Here is a 13,256-nt window from a genome sequence, read left to right on the forward strand (position 1 = left end):
ATTCTTTCCTGCTTAGACAATAGTCGTGCATGTGAGGCCAAAGGAATGTCTCTCTCCTCTGTAACACGCTTCTGGTCTACACTGCCAGCTGCTTTTAAAACCCCTACCTTTTCTCTTTACATTTCTTCCGATCCCAAAGGAGCAGCTCACTACACAGCCTATTTACTACTCAGATTCCTGAAAGCAGGCAGCATCGGATCCCCTGAATGGAATGGAAGGTGTTTACCTAAGCACAGTTCTTCAGTTTTCTTTTACAGACCTCATTTTCCCTCTCCTGATTAGACAGCAACGTATGCAGGTTACCAAGTAAGTTCAATTTCTCTATGGAGAAGCCAAGGCTACTCTCATTTTACTGTATCTGCAGGTTCTGGCAGGACGTGGAAGTGATGGAGACATCCCCAGGCAGCCTTTCGGACCCTCCCCTGCATCCCCTGCGCACTTGGAGCTGCTGCTGAGCAGCCTCTTTGCACAGCTCTGGAGGATGTGCTGGGTAGTTGAACCCTACCCTACACGTGCTGTGTAGGGGCTCTCCAACAGACCTGCACTTGCTCGGCTGCCTTGAAAGAAGCAGAAGTGCTGCTGAGTGTAAAAGGTTGCAAACCCTCTCAGAAAAGCAGGAATGTGGCATTAAAATGTACTTTAAAATCCCTCCAGAGCTGGCGGCTGTGGCTGGAGAGTAGAGGGGGATGCACTGCTGGGTCACTGCACATCCCCTGCCACAAAGCACATTCCCCGTCTCCCTCTCCGTTACTCTCCCTGAGGCCGGACCCCATGGAGTGTCTCCAGATGGTAAAGCAGGGAGGGATGGGAAGGAAGGGAGGCCAAGGCACAGGGCACGGGGCTCTCCCTCCTCTGCCGAGGGACGGCCTAAGCCTTGTTCCATGCGGAGAGGCAGGGACAGCTGCTGTGGAGGAGGAAGATTACAAAGAGAGAGAACCAGCCTGGAAACAGCCTTGGTTTACACCCTCACTTCCCACAGAAGCTGTCCTTGGAATCTGCCTGTGGGAGGGAGAAGGCAAAGCCTGCAGGGCCCAGGGAGAAACCACTGCTGCAAAGGGGACCCTCTGCCCCATGGGGCTGCTTTGGGCTCCCATCACCATTCCTGCTTCTTCCTGGGCTCCGGGCACAGCTCTGCAGGGCTCTGGCCAAGGGCTGTGACCCGTTCTGCTGCTGAATCTGCAGCTCTCCTCCTTTGAACTGAGGATGGAAGCAGATCCCTGATGCACCCCACCCATTCCCGCTCAGGCCATGCCCAGGAGTGGGTGTACGACTGGGCCTGCCGCATGCAGCCACTTCATGTGGTGAAGTGTTCTACATTAAAGGGTGTCTCATGGGCTGTTTGGGCAGGAGGACTGCAGGACAGGGAGCAGGGCACCTCTCGCTCTGTCAGCAAAGCACACAAACCTCCCAGGTCCGAGGTAAAACTAGGCTCCCTTAACTTAGCACAGAGCATTCCCCTTTGCTGCCTGAAACCAGTGTGAGCCACCCAGCAATCCTGGCAACACCATACAGAGACCCACTGCACATGGGGCTGCTGCCCTTCTGCTCCATGGCAGCTTCATTCTGCCTTCCCACCAAGGTGACCCCTACTGACTCCAGCCTTTCCAAAAGGCAAACCCTCAAAGCTACCCATCCATGCCTTCAGCTTATGGGCTCTCACTGCACAGAGGAGAACGTCTGTGTCACGGGCTGCTTGTGCAATTGGTTTCCCTGCCTTCCCTCCACCAAATCCCTGGCACACCCCAGCACTAAACACCCCACCAGTTCGACTGCTCCAAAGGCCGAAGAGCTGAACCAGAAATGACTGGAACAGCGCTCTGGATGCCGCTCCTGCAGTACCGTTCTCATATATGAATCAGTTCAACAAACAAACGTGCTCTGACAAAGGCAATCAGATGTAGTATTTTGTGGCAAGGAAATGAAGGAGCAAGAGAGCAGCTTCGGCGCGGTCAGCGTGCGCATAGGGTTTCACTGACTCCACTACTCTAATGAGATAGTTGACTTTCCGTAAGTCATGCTCATCTGGGTCTCATTAGGAGCGTGGCCGCGAGCCAGGGCTGAACGCTCTGGCCCGGGTGCAGGACAATTTCAAAACAAAATGGACTCCAAACATCTGGAGAAACGAAGAAAGCGGGAGAGTAACGTGCAGCGCGCAGGCTCCAGCTGATACTCCAGCGTCCGTGCAAGGGGAGCACGGGCAGGCAGCCCTGCGGCTCCGGGAGGCAGGGGCTGCCCCTGCATCTTCAAGGAAGGCCACAGATTTACAGGGTACACACTCAAGTGAGTATTTCAAAATCACATTTGGCTGAAATCTCTGCCAGCTCTCGTAAAACAGCATTAATTTTCCAACGAATTTCATCTCTCCTGCTTGTAATATGAAACGCTGATTTCACTCCTTTTGCTACCTAGGGACATGTGCCTGCAAATGCAGAGGAGTGACAGCAACACCAGCTATGGAGTACTCATCCATCGCACTGTCCCCCCTGTCCCCTGTGCTGTCAGAATAACCACCAGACCCTACTACATTTTCTTATCTTCAGTATCCACTGAGAAAAATAGTAACCCTGTTTATCCCACTGCCTCTGGTCACAATGAAGCAATTGCCCTATGACAAGCACTAAGGAAAGGATGAGGAGATTTAACTACAATTGTGCAGCAACTCTAACAGTTCTTCCATATATATATTTTCGAGCCAATCTGCTTTTACTTTAACCCCATTAGTTCCTGATAAAGGAAGCATCAAACCCAAGCCATATCTATTAGAAAGCACTCACACTGATCCTGCCTGATAACAGTGTAGTTGTAAGACACTCAAACTAGCAAATATACATCTAACTTTAAGCAAGCCCAATGTAATAGTTCCTACAGAGGCCATCTGCATTTATCTGGTGTGCTTCAGGTAAAGCTCTTGGTTTGTAGAACACTGTGACCAAATACATGTGGTCTTTCCTGGTGTATGGCATGATTCTTCACTACGCGGGTGGCGAGATACTGGTTGCCCAGAGAAGCTGTGGCTGCCCCATACCTGGCAGGGTTCAAGGCCAGGCTGGACACAGGGGCTTGGAGCAACCTGCTCTAGTGGAAGGGGTCCCTGCCCGTGGCAGGGGGTTGTGACTGGATGAGCTTTAAGGTCTCTTCCAACTCAAACCATTCCATGATTCCATGATCTGCATTACTGAAGAGACACTGTGCTAATTCCTCCCCACCCAAAAGCTGAGTGAAGCAGCTTTACAGGACACTGTCCCAGGCTGTGGAACACAGGGGTGGCAGCGGCAAGCACATGGGTTTCATTCGGAATGCCTCACCTGTATTCTGCTCCCCATCCCTTGACAAAGCTCATCCGGATCGTGCACATCCTGGTCAGCTGGTACACAGCTTCGAAGCCCTGATTCACAGACTGAGCCAAGAGAGCGGCAAACTCCTGGTTGTTAAAAATCTTCAGGTTACATCCTGCAAGAAAAGGACATGACAGGAACAAGGCACCAGCTTAACTAGATTAAGAAAGCCATCTCTGAGGATAGAAAGAAACTCTGTGCTGCTCTCCCATATCCTCAGAATGTGTGATACTGTACACAGACTGTTTAAACACAGCATTTCAGAAACAGGAATCAAGGTTGCCACATTTCCACAGCTCATATGCTGAAAAGGAAGAAAACCATGTTAGACAGAGACTGATGAATGCTAGAGCCCACACAGCAGATTGTGATCTATGAGACCAGACTTGGGATATGCATATGGAACCTCCTTCTATCTCCTTTACAATCATTTCCCTCACATTGTAATTTAAAAGCCTCACTATGACCATAAGACTTCACAACAGCAATTGCTACAGGGCCTGAAAAGAAAGGAATGCACAGGCTCAAACCAGGAACTCACTGGTGTTGGATTTACATGGGGGCCATCAGCTGAAGTAATGGAGAAGTTCTGATGTGAAACTGCTCTGGCAACCCAGAAACCTGCTACCAGGGTTAAAAAGGCTGACAGCAGAGCTGCTTCTGCTGTAATCCTCTCCTAAATTTATCAAATGCCAAAGAAACTTCCTTTAAAATCGGAGTTTTTCCCCAATGTTTAGACTCAGCTAAAAGACTGAGACCAAGTTATTCAACAGCCTCCCAGTACCTAAAGGGGCTGACAACACGGCTGGAGAGCGATTTTTTACAAGGCCAAGGGGAATGGCTTGAACCTGCCAGAGGGGAGACTGAGCTGAGCTCTTAGGCAGAAGCTCTTCCCTGTGAGGGTGCTGAGGCGCTGGCACAGGGTGCCCAGAGAAGCTGTGGCTGCCCCATCCCGGCAGTGCTCAAGGCCGGGTTGGACACAGGGGCTTGGAGCAAGCTGCTCCAGTGGAAGGGGTCCCTGCCCGTGGCAGGGGCTGGAGCTGGATGAGCTTTAAGGTCCCTTCCAACACAAACCAGCCTGGGATTGTATGATCCAACAGTTTTGAGGTGATAAAGGTGAAATATACCATCCCTCATAATCTGAATACATAAATAAATACACAACTCTTAAAAAAAGCACTGCTGCTCTTGCCTTCTCCCAGATAACCATAAACAAGTTAAACTCCGAGACTTGGCACACAACTAATGCTCATTTGGGATCACATATGGGCCAAGTCTGAAAAACAACCATTTGGACTGTGATGAATTGTATTTTGCTAAAATCACTTCTGAGCCTACTCTCTTGGGCTGGACTCATACTGTCATCTGTTTTGGGTCGAACTGCATATACCAAAGTGTAACCACATGCAACAGCTCAGCAGCTGCAGAAACAACCAGCCATTTCTATGACCATAAAAAAGCACAGCCTAAGAGCCATGTATCTTGCAGAGGGTTTGAAGGGATGCTGTGTCAGGCATACTGGAGACTAAGGTGAGGAAATAAGAAGGGTGAGAGCATTGGGGCTGGACTGAGCACAGAGCTATTGCAAGGAGAGCATAAAACTTTATCAGGATCTGTCTGCCAAGCTGTTCAGACTCCAGGACAGGCTGGGAACAGGTTCCTCCAGGACTGTGCCTCAGAGGAGCAGGTACGACTCCATCCTGTCAACAAGGCAATGAAGAAACTGCTTCAAACCCAGCAGAGATTTGAAGATGAGTCTGAGAAGGCGGCCAAAGGCTGTGGCAAAAGAAGGGAGAGCTGGAGTCCAAAACATATGCCTTAGATGAATCTGCAGCGGAAATGTGGGTTGTTTATGTCTTCAAATGTTGACTCCAGCCCGGGTGGACTCTTGTGATGTGGCTGGAGAATTAAGTCATGTTTGCAACACTGGCAGCTGCTTCCTAAGCATCTGAGAAAGGAAACCCATTCAGATGGGCCAGAGCTTGCAGTGCGTGGATCTCAAAAGAAAGACGATCTTTATTCAAGTATTTCTAAACAAAAATGTTTAGTTTTTAAATACACAAATACTTTCAACTGTAAAGAAATCAGCTTCTGTAAGCCCAGCTAAATTCCATTTCAAATGGCAACCTCTCATACTAACTCTTCTGCATGTATCTAAAAAAACAAGTGTTTTCTTTCTAGATAGATGCAATAAATTCTCTTGTAATCTTCCTGCTTACTTTAGACAGACGTTGCTGTAACCAGAACAAGGTGCCTACAGAAGTGATTTCCCTAGAATGAATCTAATTCAGAAAGGATGGGGTAAGTTTTACTACACAAAAGTATCAATTTAGATTTGTTATGGGTGAATCTATATTAAGGAAAAATGCTTACATTATATCCTTTTACTTAAAGGTGCAAACCAAATTATAAGCATGGCTCTCATAACACAATAATGGGTTGATAAAACACTGCATGGACAAATGGCAGATTCTGCTCTTAGTTCTGCTTAGATCCTGGAGTACTGTTTCTTCCTGCCTGTATGTAGTGCAAACCATTACCAGAGCATATGTAGTAGCTTCTTTTATCAGTACCTTCATTCTTTATGCTATAAAAAATGCCCTGCTCGAGTTGTCAAGATGCTTACGATAGGGTAAAAAAGGTTTCTGATTATTGCCAAGAACAGCGGTCAGAAACCCATGCCCACTTTCACCAAGAGCTTGCTTTCCATAGGAAGTCCCCATCTGCAAAAGGTGAGGCCTGCGTAGGATCACAGACAAGGCATCCTTCCTTACCTGGTGGAATCTTGCAAACTGTTGCTGGGTGCCAGCCATAGCGCTGGTTACAGTTGGGAGACTGGACAAAAATGGCACTGTCACTAAGGCACTCAGCAAACACTTCACCACCGATGTAGTAGAGTCTTACTCCTCTTCCTAGGAAACACAGAGCACAGTTTTGGTTTAGCTCAGAACAATCATCTGCAAGAGGAGCTGGTAGAGATGTAGACACCTCTGCATGAGGCAGCTCTCAAAGCACAGCTGAACTCCCATTAGGGAGCAATAAATCTGCTCTGTGAGTCAGTTGAGCTGAGGAAGGCAGGAGGACCAATTTATAAAGTCAGAATTGCACCCTCTGGCCCCACTGTCAATCACAGCCAGCCTGCATGCATTTACCACCTCACAGACTGCTTACTCCAAACAGAGATGTGTCTGATATTTTCCAGATGAACATTCTATCAGTTAACATATGGTTTTCAGCCTTTTCTGAAAGTCATCGCAGCTGGATACAACTGTTTGCTTATTTAGCTAGTGATTTGGAATTAAATTATACAACGCTTTCAAGCCATTGCCTCTTGCTTGAGATGACATTGTATACAAGGACAAACATACATTTCCCATAGGAGTTTGCACAAATTATTAAAATCTCAGTTAATAAAGAAACAAATTTCACCAAGACATCTTTGTTGCTCAGATAAACACTTGCTGTGGTCTTACATTCCTATTTCAGTATCTTGCTTTCATTCTTCCATAAAGCATAAGGAGCCTACTGAATTTAAAGACTGAGTTCTGAATCTTGGTGAGGGTTTTTGGAGGTTGGGAGTTTTTTTGGTGCTAGAAGTCGTATTAGAAAGATGTAAGGAAAGATTTTCCTGTATGACGTTTACTGCTCAGGAAAGGGTATGAAGGGCAGCAAGATTTAGGATAAAAAGCAGGTTCATTTTTGATAGAAATCACCAGAAGATGCAGCAGAGCATAAGCAATTTTGCCTTTTATTTAAACAGCATAAATTGGGGATATTCTATTTAGTGCAAGTTCAACTGAAAACAAAATTGAACGTTACCTTGAAGTTTAAGGAGGAAAAGTGGGGACTGAGATGAAAATCAAGGAACTAAGTTTCCATTTATAAAAGAAACAGTCAGTTAGAAAATAAAATAGTGCAGGGTGGAAAGGAATTCACAAGATCACCACTAACATCCATCCACAGACAGAAGAGTGCACGTAAAAGTTTAATCTCTCTTTCTGTTACCTGCAGTGCTCTAAAACTGAGCAAGGTGTGTGCCAATTAGCTAATTAAAAAGCTTTACATGCAGCTCTCCACCTTCCACCTTGAAAGACACTGACTGACCCAAGGAAAACAGCAATTACCAATGTGTCGTCTTGTGAGCTCCACTGCCGCATTTCTGTTCACGTTGGACAGTAAACCAAGGCAGAAACGTTCAGAGTTAGATGGATCAGTGAAACCATCCACAGTCATAGAGGGCTGAGAGGCATGGAAAGTCTCTCCCACTCGCTGGTTGAGTTCATAGTAGGATATGGAGCACCAGAACGCCGGCTCGCAGTAGGTAACAGGCTGCAGATCTGCACAAAAGAAGCAGCAAAATGAATCACAGGCCCTCAGGAGGGGAAGGGGGAGGATAAAAAAAGTGACTGCTTTAGAATATTGTTCTGCCTCATTCCTTGGGCTCACTTTAATCACCAAACTTTAATTACCTGACAGGTTTTAATGGACCGCAGCTAGAAAGTTACATCACTCTGGAGCTTTTGGCACATGGAACAAACACCATTGAAGGTATTAGTCACTTAGCAAGTAAGGTGTCACTTAACTATCTTCATACTTGGAGAGAACGTAAATATAGTTAAGCTTTCCTATGAAATGTGGGATCACTTTTAGATAGCCAGTACCCTAAATGGAGAAAAGGAGAGAAAAGGAAGAACCAGAAAACCTTAGAAAGAGCAGATCACAAACCTGCTTTCACTCACACAGGTCTCCTGAACCCTTTTGCTGTGCACTTAAACCAAGCAGCAGGTCCAGCTTTCATTCATACTGACTCTACGATCTCTCAAGCACTGGTGAAACTAGCAGAATTGTCTGAAATATGCTCCAAATTGTATGTAATATGGGCATTAAAGTGATGTAAAACTTAGATACTTTCTACCAGTGCACTTGATCTCAAATTAACAACAGAAAATCCATTTCCTCAATAGATGATGGCACATCTCTTTTGTTGGGGTTAAGGTTTGAGTCAGCCTGTGGACAAAAGCTCATGAGCAGACGGAGGCTGAAGAAGTCTCAGGAAGATAATACTTCACATGCCAGAAAGGTGGGACATTCAAATAGCATCAAGTGATTTAACTGCTCCCACTGAAGCCAATGTGGTTTCAGCAGAGGAAGGCTCAAGTCAAATTTCTTGGAAATACTGCACTAGATGATGCCCAGTCCGGCTGCAAGCCAAGAATCTGCTGAGCAGAGGAAGCAGAGAGCAGACTGCGCTGATAAGTGCTCCATTCCTCTCATTCAGTGCAAGAAATAAAAGCAAGAGAATTCCCTCCAGTCCTCCCCCCAGCTTATCACTTCATCCCCATTCAAATGGTGCTTAAAAGCAGAAGAGAACAGCTTCCCATCTGGCCAGAGAGTTAACATCAAGCAGCAAACCCCAGGTTTTTCCATAGGCTTTCCCATCTGTTGCTCCTGCAAGGCTCAGGCGAATCTGCGGCTTAAGAGATCAGCTCCAAAAAAATCAAAGACAGGTTTTTACCATCCCAGCCTCCTCTCACCCTGAGGAGAGTGTCTCGACAGAGGTTTGAGAGTCATTTCTCATCTGGTACCTGCTGTTACTCCTTTAGAAGCAGGCTGAAGCAGCCAAAAGACATGTTGGTTTCCTCTCTGAACGGTGGTGTATGAGTTCCCAAAGTAGCTAATAATCAGAAGAAACCCTTTGGTTTCTGCTTTGTTAGAAGCTTTGCTGGCAGCAAATAAGGAACCAAATAGAAGTGCATTCTGGGGAACTCTGTAATCCTTAGCAGAGCTTCAAAGTCTGTGAATTTTGAAGCTTATTCCCCACATCTTTCACAATCTATCTCTTTCCTAATTATATCATTGAAAAGAAAATGCTCGATCACAAGCAAAGCCCCGTGTTCCTGCTCTCCTCCACACATCACGCCCACAAAACAAACAACATATCTTCCTCTTATGGAAAAAGGACATCATGCTCAAAGGGAAAGCTAACAGAAGGCAGCTCAATACAACAGGGGTCTCTGCAGCAATTTAAGAGATCTGGTGAGCAGATTGTCCCATTTTAGACAACTTTATAGCTTAAAGCGAGTCCCTCTCCTGATATGCTGAATGATATCATACTGGACATAGGGCTTTGAGCAACCTGGTGTAGTGAAAGGTTCCTGCTTCCGGAAGGAGGTTGGAACTGGGTGAGCTTTAAGGTCCCTTCCAACCCAAACCAGTCTGGGATTCTCTAAGTTTACTGTCTCTGCCTTTTTCTCTTGAATGACATATTCAGTTTTCCCAGTGGACATGGCCCCATCAGGCATATTTCTGCAATACCAGCCTTAATTCATCCATTAGCAGCTGGGGCCCACAGCAGGAACCTGTGCATATCGTAACTGGCTCTGGGCTTCACACGACTCCAGTGCAATTTGATTAGAGGTCCAGCAAATACCAGCACTAACACTGGTCTCTTAAGGTGTGTCCACCCAGTTAAGAAAATAGATTGTGCTCCACAGGACTGTGCTCTTACTCCACAGCAAGAGCCTTTCTCATTGAAAGGCTGCTCAGCTCCAGAAAATCACATCGACTCTTTTTAATCCTAACAATCCTTAAATTATGTCCTCAGATTGGTCCTATTTAAGTTATAAAACCACTGAGGCCTGTATTGCTCTTTATGGTTTCGTGGTCCTGCCCTTCAGAAACCACCTCCGCTTGCTTGCCCCTCAAGGGAACTGTGGATTCCCCACTGAAGGATGTACGGAAATGTTATTTCCGGCTTATTTGCAACTTGAGGAAAGACACAAACCAACAAATCCTATTTTGAAGAAAACCTGGCCTCTGAAAAAATGCAACCAAGCTTTTAATGATGCTGCTTTCTGCTGTGATTTGTGGGCTTAGGCTTCAGCTTAAGCTGTCAGGGGATGGGCATGTTTTCTCTTGTGTAAGAGCTGTGCTGAATATTCATGTTCAATTTATGGATTTACTGTTTGGGGAAAAGTAAGAGAATGTAGCTCTGCCAAAGCCAAAGAATCCTGAGGGGGTATACAATCAAATAAAACATGATGCATTAAACCCAAGCAAAGCCTGCCTGAGTGATCTCCATACAATTTCAACTTTGGCTCAACTACAGCTTTGCTTTCACAAGTGTCCACTGAGTATTGGGATGCTCCCCATATTGCACCTTCCCTACAAGACAAAAGTACTATCTACTCCTAGAAACACAGAACAGTTTGGCTTGGAAGGGACCTTCAAAGGTCATCTCATTCAGCTGTGGAGGAAAAAATCACTGGCTGCAGTGTGTGCTCTAAGCAGAAGAGTGGTTGTTCTCCCCATTTCAGCCAGTGCTTTTGATACACATCCGAAGTTACTGATCTGTGTTATCCAACTGGATTAGCTGCAGGCACATTAATTCTTAGTCCCCCGGGACAAAAGATGAATAGGTGTGCATGCTCTCTTCCCCTCTGCACACTTTGAGAAGGGCTGTCTGTTCTCTGCTTTGGGAAATGGTGTTTCGACACAGAGAGGAACAGAGGCTTATGTTCCTGATGGATTTGACCGCAGGGGATGTGCTTATTTCACTTACAGCTTTTGCGTCAAGTCTTTTGCGGAGCAAACACTGACAATGGATTTCCTGTACACCAAGGGACTGCCTCGCTCCAAAATAACAATGTGCATGCAACCACAGGCTTGGCCCTTGGCCAGTGTCAACTCCCTGACTTCATCCCAAATGTCCACATAATGCTGGCTACTCTCCTTTCATTTTGGTTGTTTTCCGTATCTCCTCCAGTTCATATTTCAGTGATACAGAAGAGATCACTGGATATCTGTAACTTCCATTTAAAGCTTATGTTTGACAACTGAGAATTTGACAGCATGAGTTGAAAGGAGAAAAAAAAATAAATCCCAATATGTTACCTTGCAACACTTTTGTGCCTGTGAATGGAAAGATGAAACTCCCCGAGTGCCTTCAATCCCCTACTACAATGTTACAGCTCTGTGCTGAAATGCATACACTGCTCCTCAAAGAAACCTTGCTTCCATTGTCCTACTTGGTTTGGCCCAAGTTCATTGCCTCTGTAATGCTCTGGAATATGGCCATGGGATTTAAGTCCAAAGTTCAGCTTACACTAAGTAAACTGTCTTAAAAGGTTCAAGTAGTTCTAGGCAAATACATGGACATCAATACTGTGATGCTATTTTCTTTAAGGCAACACTGCATTGCTGCTGGGAACTTGCTGTTTATTATCCTCATTGCACACTGATGTGTTGTTTCTATTCTATTAATTCTATTCTATGAACTTCTATTCCATTTTCTCCACAAACACACAGAGAAAGCCTGATTAAACTTCTGCAGATCAAAGTACCACCCTAGACACTTGAGCGTTCGCTAATCCACAGAATCCTATAGTGCAGCAAAAGCAGGAGCACTGCAGGCCATCAGCATCCAGATCCAACCCCTACCACAGGCAGAGACACCTTCCACTGGAGCAGGTCGCTCCAAGCCCCTGTGTCCAACCTGGCCTTGAGCACTGCCAGGGATGGGGCAGCCACAGCTTCTCTGGGCACCCTGTGCCAGCGCCTCAGCACCCCCACAGGGAAGAGCTTCTGCCTAAGAGCTCAGCTCAGTCTCCCCTCGGGCAGGTTCAAGCCATTCCCCTTGTCCTGTCCCTACAGGCCCTTGTCCCAAGCCCCTCTCCAGGTTCCCTGCAGCCCCTTTAGGCACGGGAGCTGCTCTCAGGTCTCCCCTTCAGGAGCCTTCTCTTCTCCAGGCTGATCCAGCCCAGCTCTCTCAGCCTGGCTCCAGAGCAGAGCTGCTCCAGCCCTTGCAGCATCTCCGTGGCCTCCTCTGGACTTGCTCCAACAGTTCCATGTCGCTCTTGTGTTGTGGGCCCCAAGAGCTGTATGCTGTGCTCCAGGGGGGATCTCACAAGAGCAAAGAGGAAAATGATGACGATTTTGTCAGCTGACAGTTTTAACAGTGGCTCAGCTACATGCCACTTCATTTACTATTTTGTAGCTTTCTCACATGCAAAAACTGACAAAATCTTTAAGAGACCAGGAGTTCTTCATTTATGGAAGCTCTTGCCTAAAAGCAATAAATATTTGATTTGCAAAACTTCAAGGTATCTTAATGTTGGGAAGCTAAAATGCTTTTCTGATGTCTGCTCCTTAGACTACAAAGAGATTCTTTGTGGTTAACCAGCTTCACCTGCTCCTCCTTAGGTTTTGTCACCAGACAGCACATTAGACATCTGACAGGCCCATCCACTGAGCAGCATGCCTTAATAACTAGTGTCCTTCTAAGAAGACACACGTTGGGGCCTCTTTCCTAGAAACTCCTTTCTTCCTTATGCAAGGCAGATGCCACAATGAACTTGTCAGGTTGGTTTTGTGACATATAATGGGCTTTTTACATTGAGGTTGAAAAGAAATTGCTAGAAATTCTCCCCCACTGCCAGGCAGCCCATTCAACCAAAAAGAAAAAAGGAAATAAAAATAAGTCAGCCATGAATTCTCTTTTTTAGGTTTTAATAGCTAAAGCAAATAAAAATTTAGTGGCACTGTAGCAATACATCCCATGCTTTAAAAGAAGAGAAAAAGAGGGCAAAAAAAGAAGAAAAGAAATTCCCTCTTCAACAGCCCCAAGATATCCACAAGTCAGCCAATGACTGACAAATTCTGGAGCAGTGTCAAAGTACTCCGTGCCAGGATTAAAAGCATATGTAAACTTTATGGCTATGGTTATTCAAGAGTAATCTCAAGTGGCCTCTGTCTGCTGGCTTAATGAACATTTAGAGAACTGATCCTGCAGCTAGCCAGAACTGTGAGTGCTTTTTATGACAGACCGTTGAGAGCAATTGCAGATAGGCTAAGAGCTCAAACTGATGAAGATCAGACGTTTTATGTCTGTAGGTATGAAAATAAAGGGCAGAGCCATTTGAG

The 13,256-nt window shown here is 45.9% G+C and overlaps 1 protein-coding gene across 1 annotated transcript in view; it reads right to left on the reverse strand.

Moving 5' to 3' along the window:
- SMAD3 (SMAD family member 3) overlaps positions 1-13,256 on the reverse strand; it is a 74,311-nt gene that overhangs the window by 4,716 nt on the left and 56,339 nt on the right. Inside the window, exons 6-8 of the mRNA XM_065688182.1 lie at positions 7,460-7,672; positions 6,110-6,247; positions 3,306-3,450 (exon numbers count right to left, since the gene is read on the reverse strand). Of these exons, the coding sequence (XP_065544254.1) occupies positions 3,306-3,450; positions 6,110-6,247; positions 7,460-7,672 (496 nt within the window). The remainder of the gene's footprint in view (positions 1-3,305; positions 3,451-6,109; positions 6,248-7,459; positions 7,673-13,256) is intronic.

This window comes from Lathamus discolor, chromosome 8, assembly GCF_037157495.1.
Source record: "Lathamus discolor isolate bLatDis1 chromosome 8, bLatDis1.hap1, whole genome shotgun sequence".
Classification (NCBI taxonomy): domain Eukaryota; kingdom Metazoa; phylum Chordata; class Aves; order Psittaciformes; family Psittacidae; genus Lathamus; species Lathamus discolor.